The sequence below is a fragment of the Haliaeetus albicilla genome, chromosome W (genome assembly GCF_947461875.1).
Source record: "Haliaeetus albicilla chromosome W, bHalAlb1.1, whole genome shotgun sequence".
NCBI classification, from domain to species: domain Eukaryota; kingdom Metazoa; phylum Chordata; class Aves; order Accipitriformes; family Accipitridae; genus Haliaeetus; species Haliaeetus albicilla.
The window spans coordinates 10,647,546-10,673,179 of record NC_091515.1 but is presented as its reverse complement, the minus strand read 5'-3'; the positions used below and the strand labels follow the sequence as shown (position 1 = coordinate 10,673,179).

Genomic DNA, 25,634 nt, shown 5'->3' with positions numbered 1-25,634 from the left:
TACCCTATAGTAGTCTGTGCTGTACACATCTCTAGACATCCCAAAATCCCCGATCTTCACCAGCAGGTTCTCACCAACCAGGCAATTCCGGGTAGCAAGATCCCGATGCACGAAGTGCTGTGATGCCAAGTAAACCATACCAGCTGCAATCTGCTGGGCAATGTGAAGCATCTGGGATTGAGTCAGCTCAGCAGGACGGTTGCCTTCTGCTATCAGTACTGCATCTGGTCCATGTGCCCTGCACCAAAATGCAAGCCAAGGAAGTAATAGGCCACTTGTAAGCTAGAGAAGTGAAAGGCATTAGTGGGCCCTAAACCACAAAATTGCCTCACTCAAATATAATGACAAAAAGGGCTATAAATTAATTGGTGAAATAGGGGAGAATTTGCCTCTTGAATTTTTTTCCTTTACTGTTTTCTTTCATGGTGAGAAAGACAAGTGATTTAAGGTGTTACACAATGGGTAACATATTGCTTAGGGAAATAAGGCAGCTGGTTTATAACAATATATCTCAGTCCTAAACCACCACCTTTCTCCTGTTCTGTTCCAGTAACTAACTTCCTAGCTAACTTCCTTCTCAGGTGCCATCCGAGAAATAAGTGCAGCAATTTTAGATTTATACTTCTAATTTCCCATCCATATGCACAGCACGACATTGTTTTTGCTGATTTCACCACTGAGGGCGAGTTCTGCCCAACACAGAAATTCTCAACAATGGGAAGAGGACATCACGACCAGTACTGGACAGACCAGGGAGGGGTTGTGGTGAGTTCAGAATTCCCTCAGGCTAAATTAAGGTGAAGCGACACCAAACGATCAGTTGAACGTTTTATTCATGGCAGAAGCAGCCTGAACTTGGAAGGTGTAACAGTAGGTGGCGAGGTTTCTCACAACAGAAACTGGCATGAAACTACCTCAGTAAACCGTGTAACCCGTGGTAACCATATACATCAATTCAGGGAATAAGGAGAGCCCTCCCGTTGAGTCACGAGATTCAGAGTGGACCCCCTTGCTTTCTAGACTCCTTCTCAGAGAAGAGCCTAGAGGTGGCTAGATCCACTCCTAGTCCCAGACTTGGTCAATGGTTTTATGTCTAAAGGGATGAGGTATAGGGATTATGAAAAAGGAGAGAGAAAGAGTGAGACTGTGAGAGACCGAAAGAGTTAATGTCTCAAACATTGTGGTGGGGCAAGTTCTGCATAAGGACGAACTCTGCATAACAACAAACCACAGGTGAAAAGAAGCCAATCGGCACAGATCAGCAACAGGACCCGGAGGGCATGCGGGAGGGTGCGCAGCTTCCTGTTCTGATATGCTGAGCAGGGCAGCTCACCATGCATGGCCAAAGATCAAACAATGGTCATGTCTGCAGGGAAGGAGAAGTTACTCCCCAAACGACCCCCAAGCCCACTGACCCATTTCCCGAAGGTTCTGAAAGCACAAACTGCGCATGACACCTAATTAGTCTAATGAGTTCGAGTGCCCACCTGAAGGAGGGGCAAGGAGATGATAAAAGGACACAAACTGAAGCACGTGCCCACTGGAACTGGACCTCTAGACTGGCTGGACCAATGCTGGGCCCAGGACCAGTGAAATTTTTCTCTTTTCTTTTCCTCTTCCTTTCTCTGTCTTGCTCTCTGCTATGCAGAACTTGCCCCACCACAATGTTTGAGACATTAACTCTTTCAGTCTCACACAGAGGACACAAAACACAGTCTAGCTGGATCAACTAAACAACTTCAGAAATCAGAGGTTTTCAAGATCTAGCAATCCCTTAAAAGATATACTCGTCAACTGACTCATGAGAAACTCCTACACACTCTAGGACAAAGGAAACCCTTCTGCATTTGGAAAGCCCAACAAAGCACTATAACATGTGTGCTTCAGCTATCTTAACAGTGTCACATCAGTGACATCGATGTGTCACACACATATGTCATATCCTGGTACCTTGAGGCTACAGATATCAGCATACCTACATGTACCATTGTCCTGGTTTCAGCTGGGATAGAGTTAATTGTCTTCCTAGTAGCTGGTACAGTGCTATGTTTTGGGTGCAGTATGAGAAGAATGTTGATAACACTGATGTTTTCAGTTGTTGCTAAGTAGTGTTTAGACTATAGTCAAGGATTTTTCAGCTTCTCCTGCCCAGCCAGCAAGAAGGCTGGAGGGGCACAAGAAGTTGGGAGGGAACACAGCCAGGGCAACTGACCCAAAGTGGCATTCCATACCATGTGACGTTATGCCTAGTATATAAACTGGGGTGAGTGGGGCTGAGAGGAATTGCCGCTCGGGAACTAACTGGGTGTTGGTCGGCAGGTGGTGAGCAATTGCATTGTGCATCATTGTATATTCCAATCATTTTATTATTGTTATTATTATCATTATTAGTTTCTTCCTTTCTGTCCTATTAAACTGTTCTTATCTCAACCCAGGAGTTTTACCGGGTTTTTTCCGATTCTCTCCCCCATCCCACTGTGTGTGGGGGGAGTGAGTGAGTGGCTGCGTGGTGCTTAGTTGCTGGCTGGGGTTAAACCACAACAACCATTTTTATGTCAAGCATTACTAGCCAGTACTTAGCCAATTAATGAGGTCATCTGACAGTTATTCGTCATTTGATACACCCTATAATATTCTGAATAGCCCTTTTTATCCATCCCACTCTTCTAGTTTTATAGAAGCCTTTTCTTATTCCATTCCCGCAGACTAATCTTTCAGAGACCACTTCTGCCCTTCTCTCCTGAACTTTTTTGAAAAAATACCCTAGAACTGATTTTTATTTTTTCTCAGAAGTCCTTCCTTCCTACAAAGAGGAGTTTCAGGGTCACCTTTTTAATCAACTGAGGTGAGGTGTAGCCTTAATTTGTCCCTTGGGGAAGGGCATAGGAGTTTGGAAGAGCTGCAAATTAATCGAAATCTGTGAGATCAAATCTGACACTATCTATTAGAAATATGATATTAAAATTCCCCCAGGGGAAGAACTTCCTGAACAAAGTGACAGATAAAGGAGGGTGCGTAGCATTGCTGGGACTGCATCTGATACTAGGCAAAGAAGTTAACTGCGCTTGTTCTGCCACAGGCAGCCATACAGTTGTTGCTGGAGATGGTGGGGGGAATAAAAGGGAAGATATGAAATTCCCAACCAAGACTCAGAGGCAAATTCCTATTGAAAAGCATTGTACCTCTTCATTGCACTGATTTTTTTTTTTTTAATGACCTTTCTCAAGCATGAAGCTCTGAGTCTGCTAAATTAGAGAGCTCTTCATCTTTCACTAGCTTTCTTGAGGAGATGGTCTGTATGTAATGAAACTTTTGGATTATTTTAATGCATCTTGCTTATCTTCTTGGTGCTGGCTGTGAATTAGGAGCTCCTCAGTACCTGCAATAGCCACTAACATTGACAGAGATTCCTTTGGATCCACATCGGTCTCTGCTAGCCAGAACAAGCACAGAGCAGGCATGACTTTGAGGCTGTAGTCCTAGAGCTGAAACGGCCCTTGGCTGCACACAGGCAGCAAGCACCTTTGGGTTAAATTTCAGATCCATTTTTCCCTGACAGCCTTTGGTGGCGCTGCAGGGCAAGAAATACAGGTTTTTACAGCCTGTTTGCAACTAACCTCTGATCTGTGGCACAAGCTGCTGCAAATGCGAGAGGAATAACAAATTGGAGCTTAGGTTAAACAGTTTGTCCCAGTATAATCATTTTACATTCTAAGGACAAGGGCTGTTTAATAATTTTTTAAAAAAAGAAGAACTAATGTAGGAAATATACTGTCTGCTAAACTACCTTTCTGTACAATTCAAAATGAGAGTTAGGAGATAAGAAAAGGCCAATCAAAAAGAATCAAAGAATAAGCATTTCTCATGATGACAATGAATCAGCTGCAAATTTGGCTTGTTCTAATGGAAATTCGGTGCTCTGAAAAAGCACTGGGCTGGCAACTTTGAAAATTGAAGCTCTCTTCTGATCCACAGCAGAGGTCCAAGAGGGTAAATGCAAATGCCCCAATATTGCCCTGACAATATACTTAAATCCTCTGCCAGAGAGATAATCATCCCACGAAAAGTAGTGTTTGCTCTGCATCCTCAGTTCAGCCCCTGGTCTCCCTGTCAACCCTGCTAGCTCTGCCAATAAGGGAGGATGCTAGCTGATGCCTTTTGCTTTTATGACGTGGCTATTTGTTCACTGGAGATTAGAAGGACAGCAAACTCATTTCACAAGGATATAAAAAGTGGCGACGCTACCAGTCACTAGCAATTTCAGTTAGATACAAAATCCAAACCCATTTAAAGGGACATTAGTTTGATTGCTTTACAGCTTTGTCAGTAGCATGCATTACACAGATATCTTTCCAAAATGGTGGTGTCCACTAGTTATCCTTAGGCAGAAGAGCTCTCAGGACACTGAAATGCATTTGTGATACCCTGTCGTGGTTTAACCCCAGCCGGCAACTAAGCACCACACAGCAGCTTGCTCACACCCTCCTAGCAGGATGGGGGGAGAGAATCGGAAAGCTAAAAGTGAGAAAACTCATGGGTTGAGAAAAAAACAGTTTAATAATTGAAATGAAATGAAATGAAAATAACAATAATAATAATAGTAATGAAAAGGAAAATAACAAAGAGAGAGAAATAAAATCCAAGAAAGACAAGTGATGCAAATGAAAACAATTGCTCACCACCAACCGACCGATGCCCAGCCAGTCCCCGAGCAGCAACCTCCCCACCAACCCCCCCCCCCCCCAGCTTTATTGCTGAGCATGACCTCATATGGTCTGGAATATCCCTTTGGTCAGTTGGGGTCAGCTGTCCCGGCTGTGTCCCCTCCCAACTTCTTGCACGCCCCCAGCCTACTCGCTGGTGGGGGTGATGTGAGAAGCAGAAAAGGCCTTGACTCTGTGTAAGCACTGCTCAGCAATAGCTAAAACATCCCTGTATTATCAACACTGTTTTCAGCACAAATCCAAAACATAGCCCCATACTAGCTACTATGAAGAAAATTAACTCTATCCCAGACAAAACCAGCACATACCCTTTGATGGAAACGACATAGGAGACGTTGAATGAACAGTCCCTTATGCAAATGTTTTATGTAGGTGCTAACCTTGTCTCTTAACTGTTTATTTTTATGTCAACAAGCGCAGGCTAGAAGAAATTGTACATGCACAAGGCCACTGGACATACTTACTGGTTCATGAGTTATCTATTCTTGTGAACCTTAGGTATCACCTATTCATTTATGACTGCTTCACTACCAAATTTCAATTTCAGATGCACGTTCCTGAATAGCTTTAAAAAAAAAGCCCCAAACTAGCTCCCAAGATGTAGTAATTTCCATTGCACTGAAATTTCCAAGGCTCAAAGTTTTCTTGCTGCAGATTAATGGTACCCTTTCAAAACACTGAGAGGAGGGAAGTAGATTCTCAACAGCTTTTAGACACCTACAGACAGAGATAGGTGCTTAGTGGGATCTTCCCAAGTGCTAGCAGAAGAGAGGCAAGGAAACAATTACTACTGCAAGTTTTATAAACAAACATTTCAGAATATGCTGAAATATACTGAAAACACTATTCCTTTGGTTCCCATTTTGGTGGAAAGTGTAAGGATTAACTTAATAGTGCTTCCAAATAAGTAAAGAAACAAGCCCCACATCACAGTACACAAGATGAATCAGCAGTGCTGCACAGATTTTCACTCTTAGGTGTCCGCATTTTTCAGTGAGAGCAGTTAATTTGGCATTAAGTACCAGCAATGCCTACCTCCTCTGTCCACTTCTGACTTTCCAGCACAACACATGTTGGTGGATTTACCTGAGGAATTTGTTAAGATCTCCATTCTTCATATACTCAAAGACCATGATGAGTGGATCACCCTTGACACAGATGCCATAGAACTTGACGATGTGCTCATGTTGCAGGTTAGTCAGCAGCTCTGCCTCACGGTGGAAGTCCTTGCGGGCATTGTCACTGGCATCCTTCAGCATCTGGTGGAGGAAAGGAAGATGTAAGGAAGGGGAGATGTTCGCAGAAGGCAGCAAACATGTGGGAAGGCACTGTAAGGGTAAGATAAGGACACTACAGTGTAAAGGATGGAGAAAGTACATTCTTAGTAACTGGTTTAGCAATGTAGATGTGATGCAATTGCAATTAAATAACAGTGGTACAACTTTCATTCCCCTGCCACACATCATCCCATACAACGTTTTTTATTGTAAGAAGACACAGGAATACTCATGATCTTACTGTGCCAAGTGTTTTCAAAAAACAGAACAAAAAGAAATTCATCTTATCTGAAAAACATACTAGTACACGGCTGATCTATGGCCTTTAGCATTTAACTCAAGCAAAACTCTAGTATCCTATAGGTATTTACCTTTGTTGTAAGTTCCTTAAAGTAAAGCTTTGTTTGCTTAAAATGCTTAGCGGGAATGTAGATGCATTTGTTATTTATTATTAATGTTGTTGCTGATGTTGGCCCCTACAGTGTGCTATACCTTAGGTAGATTTATGGAAGGGTACATCCCTGGACCGGAACTTACAACCTGAGACCTCAGCCAGAAACTCCTTTGGAATTCAGTAAATCTACTCATATGTCTAAGATTAAGCATATGCATAAGCAACTGGAGGATCAATCTTAAATTGATGGACAGAGAGGAAGTAGATGCAGAACAGAATTGGGGGGGGGGGTAATTTTATTTTTTTCCCCATTTATACAGCTTTAAAATCTTGCATATTTTCATTTTACAGGAAATATATGAACACTGGATCAAATGGGAGGCTTAAATGTTGTATAATGAAATAATGCTAATTTAACCCCCCCACACAGGCAGTTTTAGATCTCTCCTCAAGAACTACGCTTCATGAGCAAGGAAATACTTTCATGCACTAAAAAAACCCAATTCTGACACCAGTTAAGTAAGGAATAATCATAAATAGCAATAAACCACTGCTATGCTCTACCTTCAAAAGGTACAGTGGTTGCACTATATTAATTCAAATAATATTTTTAAAATAGTAAGAGAACGGCAACAGGTTACCAGTGCTCACAAATTGTCGTTCACAGAAAGTGAAGGCTGGGCTCTCTACCTCTGTACTACAATTAGACTCAATGTGAAGGAAGATGAGACAAAAAAGTAGTTGCTTTGCCTTAACTAAAGATGTTTTTTTCCTGTTCATCCAGTCACGTTATTTTCTATCCCCAATTCATATAGAGAGCACGGGACCAACCACACTCATGAGAAGAGACACAGAACAAGCTGATACAATGCAATGGTTCTGCCAACAAACCCAGTTCTCAGTTGTAACAAAGTCATGGTTTGTTCAAGGTTTTTCTTCAACAGACACAATTCTATCCACTTTTCTGTATTATATGTATGCATATGTGAATGAGGAGCTAAAAGACAACTGTCAGAGAAAACACTTGCTTCACTTATGAAAGTGCAACATAGGTCTCCAAAAATGAACAGTTACCGTAATAAGGTCCAGATGGTGGGACAAGGAGCAGGGCAAACTGAACAGCCACCTACCAAGTTGAGGGTATTTTCCCCTGTGGATTTCAGGCTCTGTAGATCCCAGAAGCAATAAAAATCTGTCATGCCACAAACACCCCTTCTGTGAGGGACCCTCCCGTGTTTTCTGGCCCAGAGCTCCTCTTTCACAAGTTTTACCAATAATGATGCAATAAAGATTTTGGCTGCTTCACAAACTATGATACAGCACACAGAGCTATATCCTCTACGGTGGATATCATATCATCTCCCCACCTATGGTCCCCACACAGTCATATCTGAACCAGGTGAGAACTGAATTGGAACATGTCTTCCAACATTTCCAAGCTCTGGGATGATGCTTTAACATGATACGGGCACCGACCCACAGTCCAATCTACATTATATAATGGAATCACCATTGAGAATTCTGTTGCCACTTGAGTTTCCTCTGCTGATTTCATGTATAAAGCAATTGGACTGTAATTCTTCTGAGTAACGGAGCTAGAAAAACAATTCATATAAAAAACATTTTTAAATAATAGCAACCTGGAGGGAAAAAAAAATTGACAGGGAGAAGCATAGGCTCATACTCTTTCCCTGGAAAGACAGTAAAAATGCTGAAAACTTTGTCCTGTGAGGCTGGTATATTGTATATTTCAGAAAGTGCTTTTTATCTCACAGAAACAGCAAAATTATCATATGACAGAGCAGTTGCCATGGCAATTACACATTTTCTGTCAAACAGCAAAATGCAGAAAGGTCTAAACCCAGGTAAAACCCAGACAGGGTTTCTGCTACCAAGGGGTGACTGAAATTTCTGTTACCCAGCATTGCCAAGTCCCTTTTCATTATTTCATGCAGCACAGACAATAGACAGAATGCATGAGAGAGAGCTTACAGTCAGGCAAGGAGGAAAGTGAAAAGAACAAAAATTAATAAGCACACAGAATTTACATAGAAATGACAGAGTAACGCATTTAGCATGTTCTCAGTGCAAGGGGAAAATAAAACCGTAAGAGCACAAGAGATATAAAACATATGAATAATAATTATCATTATTGACAAGTAAACCAAAGCTTTAGCATGCAAAGCACTCTCACCAGTCCATGGGAGTTTTGCCCGAGTAGGAACTGAGAGACAACTCCATGTACATACAACCCTACTCGGCCAGCAGCTAAGGAGGAGAGACACGCTCCCTTGGGCAAAGAGGGACTCCCTGGCTGTTACAGGAGCTCCACAACCACTGAATTCAGCCTTTTCACACTTAATAGATGGACCGCCACCCCACACTTATGCTCCTCTATGGGATCTTTGTCCAGGTATCCACTTAGAAACTGGTCTCTGCAGATCTGTGCTCCATAGGGAGTGCAAACCTGTAGCTCCTCAATCCACCCCTACACCACTGAGCTGCATCTACAAGTCAGTCAGAGCAAGAACAGGGGAATCTGGCTCTCACCAGCATCAGTATGACTCGGTAATGAAATTCTCAGGATACCTTTCCTTTACACTCTTTCAGACTTTCACTGTGAAACCCTTATTACTGCTCCCCATCACCATACAATAGCTAAGCTCAAGAAATGAGGGGTGGTTTTGACCTAAGAAGTTCTGAAGAGTTGGAAACCTTTAGTTTTCCTCTGCAGGTGCCGTGGAAATGTTCTTCATCTTGTACAGGCAGCACTCTACTAGAGGTTTTTTTGGAACTCTTAGCTCCTATATAATTTGCTACAGCAATGTCAATATTTCAGATATTTGATGCATTTTGAGTCAGATGAAGTAGCTCCTGTGAGATTCAGTGCCAGGGTTTCTAGCATGCTTGTACAAGGCTGCCGCAGTTGCCCAGCAACCAGCAGGCAAAAATCGACAGGCATGCTGGTGAAGGAAAAGAAATTCTGATGAATCTCTGATGAATCTCACGCAGGTGACATAATGCTTCCCCCAGGCTAGCTCACTCAGCTTTCTTGCTGCCTAAATCCTCCTATTACTTACCAGTTATAGATTTCCACTGGCCATTGCACAGGGACATTTTTATTTTGGTTTCACTCAGGAGGCTGAAGCTCTCTAAAGCATTTGCTGTTCATGGAGACAACCTACCCTCAGCTGCTGGCATTTGGGACTGCTCCTCTGGGATGAAAAATCTTCATATTTTCACTGGGCCAAACCCTGTGCCCAACAAGGGGATCTGGACACAATCATCTGTCTTGCTCTCTGCATGCCTGTGAGGTCCCATCCCTGATCAGTGAGAATACTGCCCTCAATTTTAACTGGAGCATAACTATGAGCTATGCTTTGTACCATAATAAAAGAGAATGGCCAGGAAGTGCCAGGCGATTAACCACTTGGCTATACAGGGATCAATCCAATGGTCTAGTTAGCTAAAAACTCACTCTTTGACAGGGACCAGAATCGGATCTTCAAGAGTTGGTGCAAGAAACTGAAAGTGGGCAATGTAAAAAGGAGTGAAATGTGAAAGGAGTGTGTCTGCTCCTTTAAGGGTATCTGGTCAAGGACCTTTTTTCAGTGCAGCAAGGGAAAATAAGAAAAGGAGGAAGCCATAAACAAGAACATTCAGGGACATAAACCTGACTGACACATGATAAGGGAGACATGAGAACCAAACTTGGTCAGTCATACTAATCGATGAGGGCGTGTGAGAATGTTCATTCCAGCAGGTTATCTGATCAGGAATATAGTCAATTGGGAAACCAAAGGAAAAGCGGGAAGCCAGAAACCAAAATACACCAAGACCCAGACCTGACAAAGCAAACATGGAGACAATGACAAGAAACAAACCCCACCAGACACAGGATGCTCGCACGGGCCTGGACTGGGAAGGGTTCAGAAATCGATAGAGCTGTACAAACCCCATGGGGGACATGCAGGGGGAGGGGGGAGCAGAAAGGAATAAAGAAAGGGGTAAGCATAAAAGGGTATAAAAGGGGCCAGTCACGTGAAAAACGGGGGCAGTCAGTACGCTTGTCTGGCTGAGCCCTGTGCCTGATCACCGCAGTCTGTCCTATTGTCCTGGTTTCAGCTGGGATAGAGTTAACTGTCTTCCTAGTAGCTGGTACAGTGCTATGTTTTGAGTTCAGTATGAGAAGAATGTTGATAACACACTGATGTTTTCAGTTGTTGCTCAGTAGTGTTTAGACTATAGTCAAGGATTTTTCAGCTTCTCATGCCCAGCCAGCGAGAAAGCTGGAGGGGCACAAGAAGTTGGCACAGGACACAGCCAGGGCACCTGACCCAAACTGGCCAACAGGGTATTCCATACCATGGGACGTCCCATCTAGTTTAGGAACTGGGAAGGGGGGGGCGGGGAATCGCCGCTCCGGGACTGGCTGGGTGTCGGTCGGCGGGTGGTGAGCAATTGCCCTGCGCATCATTTGTACATTCCAATCCTTTTATTATTGCTGTTGTCATTTTATTAGTGTTATCATTATCATTATTAGTTTCTTCTTTTCCGTTCTATTAAACCGTTCTTATCTCAACCCACGAGTTTTACTTCTTTTCCTGATTTTCTCCCCCATCCCACTGGATGGGGGGGAGTGAGTGAGCGGCTGCGTGGTGCTTAGTTGCTGGCTGGGGTTAAACCACGACACCTATCACTTTATATTTTCTTATTAAATCTTTTCTTAACTATTTCTCTGCATAATCTCACTCTATCCCGTGTGTATGTGTTCTTGCAAGGACCAAGTGCCAGCTTCTGGTGAGACCTGTATGTGCGTGAGTGGAATTTGGTGCTAGCTACTGGACTCAGACCTAGGATGTAGGCACCCCTGGCCTGTGGTGTCAGCTACTGGAGCGAGTGGGGGGTCTCTTGCCTCCAGCCACTGGGGCAGGAATGGTGTGTGTTCCCAAAACCAGCTACTGGGGGGGACCAGCATGAGTGAGGTGGGTGAGGGGTTCCGCACTGGTGGCTGGAGCAGGAAAATTTTCACTCTAGCTTCACCAAATTACAGTAGAAAAATCCATCAGTTCTAGTTTTGTCATCTCCTCTCTCTTGCTTTCTCCTGTCTATATATACCTTCAGGGCTTCATTTTTTCTCACCAGTCAGCAGCATGAGTGAACAACTCTGAGTATCGAAAAGCTTGTAACCTTGGTAAATCCAAAAAACCCTGCTATTTTTGATGGAGCAAGAAAGTACTCAACAAATCCATCCTCTTTTTGTGTTCTCTCACTGCCAGATCCAAAACTCTGTTTCTTGTTTACAATTTCAAAAAGATGATCTGCTAGGATTCTTTTACTGTATGGTTTGATCCAAAACGTACACACAGTTGCCTAATTGTGAATGGACAGATAGTATTATTTTCTGATCCCTAAGTACAGCCCAGATTCTAAAATGTATATTCTTACTGCCTTAAATGAGATAGATACTTTAAATGTTGAACACCTTGTTCAGCTTTCAGCAGAACACAGATAGAGACAAAAGACTGTTGGCAGGGAGAATTGGCAAACTCTTAGAGTATGTTTTCACTGATATTGTTTTCTAGCCTGCATGCATAGCTGAGGATGACAATTGACCTCAGTGGTTGTATTTTGAGGAACAAAAAGGCTTGGCATAGTGAAGCAAGTCTGGTGTGCAAGCTCCAAGATCATGATGGAAATCTTCTTACTTCTTAGTAGATTCCCAATGTGCCATGTAGTCTGTGCCCTTCCACGGTTCCAAAGAAATCCTTTGTTTCCCCCCTCAAAAACATGAGAATTATTCTGAATACTGGCAAGTCCAAGGTTATGGTTGTTTTCACGTAGTTTCCTTTTCCTTTGGACTGTATTTTGGGAGGGTTGAATGGAGAATAATCAAGTATCACTCCCCAGGGTCTGAAATATCATGACTTCTGGATTTCCATACAGCCAGTGTTTAGCAGCACATGACAATATTATCTACAAGTTTTTTTATAACATTCCTGGCAGCCATATTAATGACGATTACCCACAGACAATTTCAAAGGTTGACTAAAAGTATTGCACAGTTCATGGAAAAATAGGCCGCCTTTGACTAGCAGTTATACACATAGCCTATTCACTTATCTGGTTATAGATTATTTTTTTTAGACACACAAATGTCATGTATTTTTAATGACTTAAATGTTATTTTTCACTAATCAGGTCATAAAAGATTTCGCCCCTTTGTGACACTGTCAGTTTCTTCCTTTTCCTTACGAAATTCAGCTCTCATTTTATAATCCACAGCAAGATCAAATTTCATGTTCTGTTAATGCTCTGTTAGCCTTGTGAACTCCTCCACATATATTACAGGAGTTACATGGGGCTACGGAATAGGAAAACATGATCATTTACAAATAAAATAGCATTAGCTGCAACCATGAATTAATAATGGAAACCCTAGACTCTTTTACCTTCACTGCCACCAAGATCATATCCTGCTCGGGACAGAGGTTATAGCATTCAGCCAGAAAGACTTTCCCAAAGGCTCCTTCTCCGAGTTCTCTTTTAAGAACAATATTGTGGCGCTTGATGTGCTGAACAACTGTGAACAGAACACAAAATGGAGGTCAAAAGTGAACTAAAAGGCCACAACAAGAAGGGGTCTGTGCTTATGGCCACATGGAGACAGGTTTGCCTGTACAGTGCAGTGCATATCATGAAAAGAATCAATGTGCCTATATGTCATTAGCACTTTGTCCAAAAAGAATGTGTTAATATATTTATATTTGGAATGTAGTGCATTTGCTGGATAAGAAGACGACATAGAATTAAGAGTCATCTGGGAAAAAGCTATTTATCATTGTGCTTGGATGTGTGCTGTAGAACATACATAACAGTGAATGCTGCTGGATAAACAATCCGGAGATTGGGATATATTCAGATGTGGACCAACCTCAGGCTCCATGCTTGACCACATGCATGTTCCAAACTGGGTGTCCATTTACTTAGAAACTACTTTATCTCCATTACTAAAGAATGTAAAAAGGAGTGCTGCTATTAACAGCAGTGGAGAGAAATGACACAGCCTGTCCCCCTTGCTATCACCAACTTTGGGGAAAGGAGCCAGAGTCTATGAAAGGAAAATACATATATTCCAAATCATAAGTCTGTGAAGATGCAACCTCAGAACACTGCATATATACTTCATAATAACGTGTACATACGTGAGGTGAGCCTGGTGCTGGAATAAACTAGAAGAGAGACCCAGGATGCCCTGAGCCACCTCCAGCATAAGCCTACCAGGAAGGCGGCACACCTGAGAAGCGCACCTCCACAGGACTCAGCTGCCACTCAACCAGGCGCCAGAAAACCCACTGCCAGCATGAAAACAGGCTCGCTGCACATGCTCTGATCCCATGAAGGGATGCTGTGGGGCCCTGAGCTCCCAGCTAGCCACTCCCAGTGTGCTGCCACTCACCTGCAGGGCTCAGTAGTGCCAGAGGTGCAATGCCCAGCTGCCCTCTCACAGGCCAGCATGCCACTCTGTTTCTTATTTCCAGGGTGATGACTAAATGTACTGTTTTCAAAGGGTGGGGAGAGACTATTAAATATTTCGGTGCTGACATTTTCAAACCATAACAAAAGATAAGCTATAGACAAGGCCATTGCTGTAGGGTTCTTCCAAATGAGGTTGAGGGCATGGGTCTGTAGAGGGTACAGAGCCAATACTTATTTAGCTTTTTAGCTTCCATTTTGACAACCTCTAGAGTGCACAGCCTACAGACAGGAGTACTCAATGTACTGATACAGGGAAATAACCATCTGCCTTTTGACCACTTAAATGTTTAATAATTCTGTTGGCCTTGTTTGTTCTTTCGAGGCTCGCTTGCCAGGGCCTGGCGCCTGTGGCGTCTGTCAAGGGTTAAGCTTATCAGGGACTGGTATTCCTCCAGGACTGACATGCCAGACAAAGGGAGTGATAAGGGGAACTGCGATGCTAGTCTTACCACAGAACTTGTTAGGACTTGTTAAAAACCGCTGAAATCACCAAGTAAGAAGAGAGCATGCTTGAATGACTAAAGTTCACTAGAGGACAAAAGAAGAAGAGGAAGATAAGACCCCTGAAGAAGTAAACGACCACCAGAGACAGATCTGAGCCTGCACAAGATGACACAAACATTTTAGAACTGCTGACACAAGCTTTTGAACTAACCCCGCCCCAACTTATACATATGTATATTTTGTACTGTGTAACCCTGTGAATATGTATGCCCTGGTGTAATAAATATCTGGCTGCTTGCTGAGACGGTGTGCAAGCTTTGAGGAGAAATCCCCTTGCACCCTGGCGCTGGAATAAACATGCCTGCTTTATAACTCACTCTCCGAGTTGTAAAGTTTGTTCCGTGTGTCAGTACCCTGCACTTGGGTGATATGTATCTTTAAGCCCTCTGGATCCCAATATTCCCACTACTCATGCCAATACCGTTTGGCTCCAACACTCTATCAGACACAGACAGAATTGCTGTGATCACATTCATTTCATATAACAGCCAGCCTGTTGGGCAGCACAGTATGGAAGAGTGGCTATTTACAATGTTCCAGGCCCACAAAAACCTGTTCCTGCTATTGCTGTGGTTGCAGGGTGAGGCAATTATGAAAATGGTCCTCCTTGTATGACAGGTCTCTCATTAAAACTGAAAAGCCATGCTTTGAGATAATAGCAAAATAGACATTAAATGAGACCACAAGTTACAAACATTTTTGATTCTTGTCAAACTCTGGTCTACTGTAAAATTAAGTTATATTATGGTAAGATACACACACACACACACAACTTTTTGGCCAGCTGCTCAAATGCTGAGCAGCTTCCCTACAGTCAGTAGGAATATACTCCTTATTTTAATTTCCTTGTCAGCACTGGCTTTTTAAATAAAGCATAAAATACAGTTAGAACAAGAGACAGGCCTGAACCAAAAGACATGTTTTCCTCACAAATGCAAATTAACTGCCTTGCTTCACCTTTACTAATTTTCATAACAAAACAAATATCAAGGCTGAATTACTGTCCTGGAGCGTTACCTAAATACAGGATATGTGATATACATCTCAAACATAATTTAAGCAGAGGGTCCAGATATCATGGCTCATATCAGGCCTGAAATGTGCTGCCATTGTGCAGTATCATCTAAGTTGCTCTGCTTTCCTTCAGTTATTCTAATTGTTCATGTCTCGACTCACAGGAAATAAATCAGTAAACAGTCCCTAATACTAACAGAGGTCTTCAATTACAGTTAAAGATGCAGGGATTATTTTTTAAATGAAAGCCGTTCAAAACTCTTTGGTTGATTACAGTTTTACAAACATTTCCCTATGCTTGCATTAGAAAAGCGTGGCAAGTTGATAGGCTGTAATTATATTTGGTTGTTGCGAGGGAATCCAATTATGGTCAGATCAGTCCATTTGAGTGGGAGGAGATGGAGACTGTGAACAGTTTTGGAGATTTCTTTTCTACTAGAGAGGCAGGACTCCTTTCCACCCAAGTCCTACAGGCCCTTCCGTGCCTCCCAATGCCATCGGGAGCCAGGACAGCAGGCAGCGGTGAGGGATTAGGAGCTGGGCTCCCAGACAGACAGACTAGCCCAGATTTTTCACCTTATGGATATCATGTGGGCTTAAATGCCACTGTGACCTGTATGTTAAAAAATGCTTACTAAGAAATGAGCCATTATTTTTTGCCAGCGTTAGAACTTCCCTTTCACCAGCTGTTCTCATCAGGGCAGAGACTGAAACCATGAGGTCCTGTTTTTTTCCTGTTCATGTTCAGCCAAAACTGTCATTCAATCCTACCTCTTTGGGGATTTCTCTTTCCCTCTACTTCCCCAATAGCACTACAAGGCTGTCTCCCTTCCTTTACTAGAGAGAGGAGAAGTTTAGCTCCACATTATAAGTGTCATCGTTTTAAAATGCTCATAAAACCCATTAACTTTCGTAGGCAGAGAGCATGGCTAAAATCCTGGCCTGCTGGAGTCAGCAGCAAAACTCCACTTCAGTAGAGGCAGTTTTTCATTTCATTCTCTTTAATACCACCATCAAAGACCTGGTGATAAACACATTCAACCTTTTAAATTTTGTTTGGGTCCTCTGCATTTTGAACACAGAACAGCACTGATGTTTACCCTAGTGGTAAAGAGACTTTTTTGTCAAGATCCTGGAGGACTTCACAAACAATGTAGAGTAAAAATAAATAAGAAACATGAAATACTTCTGTACAGTACACTTACATCTGCTGCTAAATGCCTTATATAAACCAAGCATTTAAATAAACAGCCTGTCCCATACCAAACTGTCAAATGCAAAACACAGCAAGCCACGGAAGTGATCTGTACAGAATATGTTTGCAACTTGTCACACTCTATCCATTCCTCTTACCTTTCTGAGCTGAACTGAGTTACTAAATAAATAAAAAATGGCAGTAAATGTGACTAAATGGGCACAGATTAAATATAAGAACAATGTAAATAAATCAAACACATGTGATGTGATGGAAATATGAGCTAAGGAAAAAAAATACATTTAGCACACTCAGGGCCAAGCCATAATGACACTGTCATCAGTGGCAGGAGATTCCAGGAGTAGATACACTGAAAAATTCAAGTCAAAATTTGCTTTCAATTGATATCAGGAGACAGCAAATTATCTCTGTTAAAGTCCAAGGGATTATCTTGGATTTACACTGAAGAAACAAAGCAGAATTTGGCCAAATAGGTGGCAGAACTGAATTACCGAAGACATGGTCTCATAACATTTTATCACAGGCAAAGATACACAAATGTTCATCAAAGGGTCGTTATATATCTTCCTCCTTTTGGCTATAAATGGTGGTTGCCTTTGAGCTGTTATTTGTACTTTTAAAAAACACTACCTGTAGGCATGGGCTTTCACCCCCCAGGAAACCTACCTTTGCTTGTGAGGCTGAACAGAGAGGATGAAACCGTGTTCTGGACTGAGCCTCAACAAAATGGGCAGCTCAGGATCACCTCACCACATTGAATTCAATGAGTTGGATGTGACTGATTTCAGCCACAGACAGCAAGACATTCAACGGTATAAGTGTAAAACTGTATGCTTAATCAAAAAGTGAAACGCAGTTGACAGTGTAAAAGTGCTTTTTCCTTGGTCACAAAAAATAGGTCTAAATGTTTTACTGCCACATGGAATCAAAGAATCATAGAATGGTTTGGGTTGGAAGGGACCTTTAAAGATCATCTAGTCCAACCCCCCCCTGCCATGGGCAGGGACATCTTTCAATAGACCAGGTTGCTCAGAGCCCCGTCCAACCTGACCTTGAACACTTCCAGGGATGGGGCATCCACAGCTTCTCTGGGCAACCTGTTCCAGTGTCTCACCACCCTCATCGTAAAAAATTTTCTTCCTTATGTCCAATCTAAACCTACCATCTTTCAGTTTAAAACCATTGCCCCTTGTCCTGTCACTACAGGCCTTGGTAAAAAGTCTCTCTCTGTCTTTCTTAGAAGCCCCCTTTAAGTATTGAAAGGCTGCAATAAGGTCTCCCCAGAGTCTTCTCCAGGCCAAACAACCCCAACTCTCTCAGCCTTTCCTCATGGGAGAGGTGTTCCATCCCTTTGATCGTTTTTGTGGCCCTCCTCTGGACTCGCTCTAACAGGTCCATGTCTTTCCTGTGCTGAGGACTCCAAAGCTGGATGCAGTGCTCCAGGTGGGCTCTCACAAGAGCAGAGCAGAGGGGGAGAATCGCCTCCCTTGACCTGCTGGCCACACTTTTTATGCAGCCCAGGGTATGTTTAGCTTTCTGGGCTGCGAGCACACATTGCCGCCTCATGTCCATTTTTTCATCCAGCAGTACCCCCAAGTCCTTCTCTGCAGGGCTGCTCTCAATCCCTTCATCCCCAAGTCTGTACTGATATTGGGGATTGCCCCAACCCAGGTGCAGGACCTTGCACTTGGCCTTGTTGAACTTCATGAAGTTCACGTGGGCCCACTCCTCAAGCCTGTCGAGGTCCCTCTGGATGGCATCGTTTCATGCAGCTTGGTGTTATCTGCAAAATTGCTGAGGGTGCATGCAAATCCCACTATTGATGTCAATGATGAAGATATTAAAATAGTATTGGTCCGAGTACGGACCCTTGAGGGACACCACTCGTTACTGGTTTCCACAGGGACATTGAGCCATTGACTGTAACTCTTTGGACGTGTCTATCGGGCCAATTCCTTATCCATCTAACAGTCCATATATCAATCCCATATCTCTCCAATTTAGTGGCCAGAATGTTGTGGGGGACCGTATCAAAGGCCTTACACAAGTCCAGGGAGATGACATCTGTAGCTCTTCCCTATGTGACCATTAAACCATCTAAGCTGACCTTTTGCACAACATGGAGCATAGTATTGAGTGAAATGGCTTGTATTTGGCAGGAGAATACCTCCAGAAAGGGGTTGTGCCAGTCTTGATTTGAAAGTCTGTGCTTTTTTTTTTTTTTTCCTCCTTTTTTTTCTCCAGCTTGTCTGGCTTTCACCTCCCTCACTGGCTTTTAGGAGACTTTCTCCACTAGTTTAAACACCCCTTTAAGGTCTTGTATTTTTTCACTGTGAAGGAATAGATATACATAATCAACATTCTTCTTGGTCTTCTTGGTAAGGCAAAGAGATGGAAGCCCCTCCCTGGAAGGCATTTTCTCCAGTTTGCCAGTCATTTTTATGGCTCTTCTCTGGGCAAATTTGCAATAACCTTTAGAAAATAGTTGTTTCCAGTTGCTTTTGCCAACTGGAAGCCACATTCTTGTATCGTTCTTGACAAGGCTGTAATACAAACATAAAGTCAGTCCCCTACTTCTCTGCACATTCAAAGATCACGCTAGTCCTTTTAAGGCTAGGTTTCCTAAAGAGCATGAAAATTATGCAATTGTGTGTGTGTCTCATCCTAACACCTCACCCAATTACAATATTACAAGTCCTAGAAGTTTCAGATGTTTCTCCATATACCTTATGAACACAGCAGAGCAGAGGAGAGATCTCTATCCTTACAAATTGGCTGCAGCAGGGTCTCACTGCTTGATGAACAGTAAGAGCCACAGGAAACAGGCTCCATCAGCACTGCTTACTGAACTACTAACACTAGAGATGTTTAATGGGTGACTTGAAGAAGGCACTTCCATGGGCAATGGTCTTCCTGGAAGAAGAACTGGAGACACCTATGAGAAGAAAACCTGTAGGGATTTCCTAGTTGTCAAGAGCTACAGCTGATGATAAATTTGTGGTGTTATAGCTAAACCTTTCAGATGCTTTGTTTACAACTTAAATCCTCCCATGATCTATATTTTAAACCCCAAAGTTTTCATTGCCTTGACTGCGAATTAGGCTTCCTTCTGTGCTATAGTGCTGCAACTCCTGGAAGGGTGCCCAGATGACAGTCCTTCTCCCCCACAGTGGTGGGGACACCACAGCTCTTGCCCACTGTAAATTAATTTTGCTGTAGCTAGACTGGCACCTCTCTGGCTGAAACTCAGTGTTTGCTGTCTTTTAGATTTTATATTTGATTTCTGGTGAGGGGTATTATCGCACCCTTTTGATACAGTAATTTATTTATTTTATTTGACCAAGATCCTTTCAGTTTGGCTACAGACAGGCATATTGCCATGCTCTGTTAGATCCTTAAAATCAAAGAGGAACTACTCAATAATAGATTAGTATAGCAATGCTATCATTGTTTTAAATGCATGAGCATTATGAGCTAAATTCACCTTTCAGGAAAACAAGAATACTGAAGTTGACATTTTTTTCCAGGAATGAATTTGACCTTACATAAGAAAACTAAGGTACGCAAAGCCCTCGAGCCTTAGTAACTTGAAATTGGTTTTGATTTCAGTGATAAGTATGTATTAAATGTAGGTTTGATCTATTATGTGCTAAAACAACTGGGATATATCAGAATAATGGAAAGCTAAATTTGTCTCACTGTCGTGGTTTAACCCCAGCCAGCAACTAAGCACCACGCAGCCGCTCACTCACTCCCCCCCATCCAGTGGGATGGGGGAGAAAATCAGGAAAAGAAGTAAAACTCGTGGGTTGAGATAAGAACGGTTTAATAGAACGGAAAAGAAGAAACTAATAATGATAATGATAACACTAATAAAATGACAACAGCAATAATAAAAGGATTGAAATGTACAAATGATGCGCAGGGCAATTGCTCACCACCCGCCGACCGACACCCAGCCAGTCCCGGAGCGGCGATTCCCCGCCCCCCCCTTCCCAGTTCCTAAACTAGATGGGACGTCACATGGTATGGAATACCCTGTTGGCCAGTTTGGGTCAGGTGCCCTGGCTGTGTCCTGTGCCAACTTCTTGTGCCCCTCCAGCTTTCTCGCTGGCTGGGCATGAGAAGCTGAAAAATCCTTGACTATAGTCTAAACACTACTGAGCAACAACTGAAAACATCAGTGTGTTATCAACATTCTTCTCATACTGAACTCAAAACATAGCACTGTACCAGCTACTAGGAAGACAGTTAACTCTATCCCAGCTGAAACCAGGACACTCACTATGTTCAAAATAAATGGCAGGTATTATTCAGTCTGTTTTCTCTCTTTTCTGCTTCCAGCCCACTACCAGCTTTCCAACACAGTAGGGTAAATCAACTCTAAGCAGAAAACTGTGCTGAATTTTTGGGCATCCTTTGCCTTTGCAATTGATTTGTAAATGTGAATCTCAATGTGCTGCTTTGAAAAGATTACTGGTTGTAGAACTTCAAGGCTATTGCATGTGAGTTGCTATAGAAAATGCCTGTTGATGTTATTTTATTGTGGTCCCTCTTCCATGTTTAAGTTAACTGGAGACAATGATCTCACCAGCACCCTTCTCCTAGCTCAGAGCAGGAAATCCTTTCCCTCAGCATGATACCAATCTTTTGGGATCTTCTGTGCTGCAGAAACAGAAGCACTCGGCAAGGGATGGGAAAGTACTGTGTCGTGTATCTCCTAGGATAGACGCTTGTGGGGAGAAGGGCTAATAAACATACTGGCTTCAAAGTATTAACTCTTTTCTGCCTTTGTTTTCAGAAACAGACATAGTCTGAAAAGCATCCCGGGATCCCAGTTTGAGAAGCAGGACTTGTAAGAAACTTCATACATTCAGGGACTGAGCCATAGTCAAGCTGTGGCTTGATAGCGGGAACAGCAGGACTTTCCCAGATCATTTCCCTTGCAAAAAATGTGACAAATTTTCTCTTCTCCCCTCTTGGATTTGCATGTATTTTCATATAATACTGACAGATCTAGCAGAGAATATGATAAATCTCCTTCCATTCAGTTGATAGTGTCATCTTTCGTCTGACATTAGGGATGAAAATAAAGCAGAGACATTTAATGCCTTCTTCACCTCTGTCTTTAACACCAATGATGGGCCCTGGGACCCCCAGAGCCCTGGGTTGGAGGACTGTGACTGGGGTTATGGATAAGCTCCCAGTTGACTTTGAATTTGTATGGGATTTGCTGCTGCAATTGAATGTACATAAGTCTATGGGGCCCAATGCCATTCATCCCAGGGCACTGAAAGAGTTGGCCGATGTTATTGCGAGACCTCTCTCAAGTTATTTATCAACGGTCTTGGGAATCTTGTGAGGTCCCAGTTGACTGGAAGCTAGCAAATGTTATTCCAATTTTCAAGAAGGGCAAGAAAGAAGACCCTGGTAATTATAGGCCTGTCAGTCTCACTTTGGTGCCTGGTAAAATTATGGAGAAGATTATTCTGGGAGTTATTGAAAAACACCTGAAAGACAACGTAGTCATCGGCCAAAGCCAACATGGGTTCATGAAGAGAAAGTCATGCCTTGTTCAATTAATATCCTTTTATGACAAGCTTACCCACCTAGTGGATGAAGGGAAGGCAGTGGATGTGGGATTTTAGCAAAGCTTTTGATACTGTCTCTCACAGTATCCTTCTGGACAAAATGTCCAGCATACAGCTAGATATGTACACAACACAGTGGGTGAACAGTTGGCTGAAGGGTTGCGCTCAAAGAGTTGTACTAAATGGGGTAACATATGGTTGGCGGCCAGTCACTAGCGGTGTTCCCCAGGGCTCAATTTTAGGGCCAGTTCTCTTCAATGTTTTGATCAACGACCTGAATACAGGAGTTGAGCGCACACAAAGTAAGTTTGCCAATGCTACTAAATTAGGAGGAGCCGTTGATTCCCTCGAGGGTAGAGAGGCCTTACAGAGAGATCTTGATAGATTAGACTGCTGGGCAATCACCAATTGTATGAAATTAAACAAGGACAAATGCCAGATTCTGCACCTGGGATGGTGTAATCCTGGATGTATGCATAGACTGGGGGGGACAAGAGGCTGGAGTGCAGCCCTGCAGAAAGGGATCTGGGGGTTTTGGTTGATGTTAAGCTCAATATGAGTCAACAGTGTGCCCTGGCAGCCTGTGAGAGACTGAATTGTTATCTCGAGTTGTTTGACTCAAAGATTGTTTGTTGTGAGAGACTGGACTGTCATCTCAAGCCATTCATCTCAAGGATTGTTTGCTGTGAGCCACTTATCCCAGAGATGGCTTGCTTAAGCAGGGCACTCCTCTGTCCATAAGGACGATTATCAGGCCACTGAGGCATCCAGGGGAGGAGACAGGCCGGAGCCAGCAAAGAATGTGGAGACTACCACTGTCATGGAAACTGTAGTCTTTGAGATAAGATACTGGCTTCTGGTGTTGATCACGCGAAGGTCGTGTGATAGACGAAACCTGCAGTGCGTGAACAGTGCATGAACAGTACGTATGTGCATGCATCATCGGACTATGCCCTATAAAAAAACCATGGAGACAAGCCGTGGTGTGCACCCATCACCGAAGAATTGAAGACTGAGGACCGACCGGACGCTGCTGGATCCATGGTGGTGACTATCCTTGCAACTCTATCCTGACTGCTTGCTTGATTTCTGCCTTTTCTTCCATTCTACCCTATCGCTACTATTTTCTACTTTTGATAATAAAAGCTGTTTTGGGTATACAGCATTTGACCTCGTTTGTGTCTTAATCTCCCTCTTGGGATCATATCGAAACCTTCCCCGACATTGGATCGGGACACAGCCAAAAGGGCCAACCATATCCTGGGGTGCATTAGGCATAGTATAGCTAACCGGTGCGGCCTCGCCTCAAGTACTGTGTGCAGTTTTGGGCTCCACAATATAAGAAGGATGTAGAAATATTACAATGTGTCCAAAGGAGAGCAACAAAGATGGTGAAAGGAGTAGAGGGCATGACTTATGAGGAGTGGCTGAGGATACTAAGTTTGTTCAGCTTAGAAAAGAGAAGGCTGAGGGGTGCCCTCATTGCTATCTACAACTTCCTCGTGGGGAGGGAGCGGAAAGGGAGGTGCTGATCTCTTCTCTCTGGTGTCCGGTGATAGGATGTGACGGAATGGCTTAAAGCTGCGTCAGGGGAAGTTCAGATTGGATATTAGGAAAAGGTTCTTCACTGAGAGGGTGGTCAAGCACTGGAACAAGCTCCCCAGGGAAGTGGTCATGGCCCCAAGCCTGTCAGCGGTCAAGAAGCATTTGGACAATGCTCTTAGATATATGGTTTAACGTTTAGGTTGTCCTGTGTGGAGTCAGGAGTTGGACTCAATGATCCTCGTAGGTCCCTTCCAACTCAGGATATTCTATGATAGATTCTATTATTATATTTTTCTACATTTCAGACAAATAAGAAGGAGGTCTCCTTCTTTGTTAATTTATTTTGTACTATGCATAGAGGGTTTTAAAGAAATTATTATTAAATTTTGGTCCACTGAGCATGTACATTTTACACATACTGAGCATTTCTACAATATAGCATGGTAGCAGAGTCAAAGACTTAGCAGGTTCCTATAAAGCTGTATGCCCCTCTGTTTCTATGATCTTTTAGATTGTTTCTTTGAAACATTAACTAATTTTGCCCCTTTCAGTTCAGGAGGTCCCAATGCGATATAAAATTAGGCATACAAATTAAAGTGACTATGCCACTAGAATTTTTAGGATTCCTAAAGTGGAGAAACTTATATAATGGCAGTGCCTGCACATCCTTCACTTTTTGAGACTGTTGGACAATGTCAGATAAGTTTGACAAGGGCGCAATAGTGTCAACAACATACAGCCCCTTGCAACAGGTCTGCACCAAATAAAGCCCAGGGCTGCTTGTCCCTTAGCAGATCAGAGGCAACACTATGCTATCTATGCCTCCATGGCTGCAGACCACCAGGCACCAGCCATCTAGTTAGCATGTAGCCTGTCTGTCCAGCTAGCAAGCCAAACACAGGTAAGCAGGGGCCATAAAGCAGGAGCGGAGGGATCTTCAGTTCCACTGCAGCCAATAGAAATCCAGGTCTGCTGCTCAGCAAAGTTCCCTTCAGACATCTGTTTGAATATGGGCTTTGTAAAATTTCACTGACATGTATAAATCCCCTTCCACAAGTAAATAAAACTTTATTTTAGCGAAGAACAAACACAGATGCATTAATCGAAAGTCAACTATATATGTCATGTCAGCAGCTAATGAATAACAAAGACCCATAGTCCTTTAGGGTATTGACAGCTTCCAGCATGTTAATGAATTGTCAGAGCTCCAGTACTAACAATGAAAACACAACCAAACAACGACCAAATAGGACCTTTTAAAGCTGTAGCCCATGATGAGGCTGAGGACAAGTTCAGTCTCTGCCATTAGGCTTTCAGGACCTAAAAGCATCTTGGTTTTGACTTGATAATTACAGTGTGCTGAGCCAAGCAGCTGTCGCTAAGGAACAGGAGCAGCCCAAACACAGCAAAATGCATAGAAGTTTACTGGCTGATTTATCACACCATAATTAACTCAATTACAGCCTTTTGAGACATGGAAGTGAAAGACATAAAGAGGGAGAAAAAAGAAGGAAAGGGAAGAAGAGGTTCAAAGAGCTTTGAACATCTTGTCCCAGTCAGTTTCCAAGAAAGAGGAAAACACTAGGAAAGATTCAATTGAAGAATGCCCTCCCACAGCCCACTGTTTCTGGAGAAGTGGCTGTTGGGCAGATACCCAAGAGATGTATTTCCCAAAGCACATAGATACAGTCTTTGCAGAGATGTGAACCCTCCCTGAATGGCAGCACACATGCATACCAGGGCAAACAAGAAGAATGGCAGAAAAGGCTGAATGAACTTCATCCAGGATCCGGCATACTATGTCAGTATAATGAACATGACAAACAAGAG

General features: G+C 43.0%; 1 protein-coding gene across 1 annotated transcript in view; it reads right to left on the bottom strand.

Annotated features, from left to right (window-relative positions):
• The window catches only part of LOC138683277 (BDNF/NT-3 growth factors receptor-like), a 217,751-nt gene that overhangs the window by 53,114 nt on the left and 139,003 nt on the right, over nucleotides 1–25,634 (bottom strand). Inside the window, exons 13-15 of the mRNA XM_069774874.1 lie at nucleotides 12,848–12,978; nucleotides 5,811–5,983; nucleotides 4–238 (exon numbers count right to left, since the gene is read on the bottom strand). Coding sequence (XP_069630975.1) covers nucleotides 4–238; nucleotides 5,811–5,983; nucleotides 12,848–12,978 — 539 coding nt within the window. The remainder of the gene's footprint in view (nucleotides 1–3; nucleotides 239–5,810; nucleotides 5,984–12,847; nucleotides 12,979–25,634) is intronic.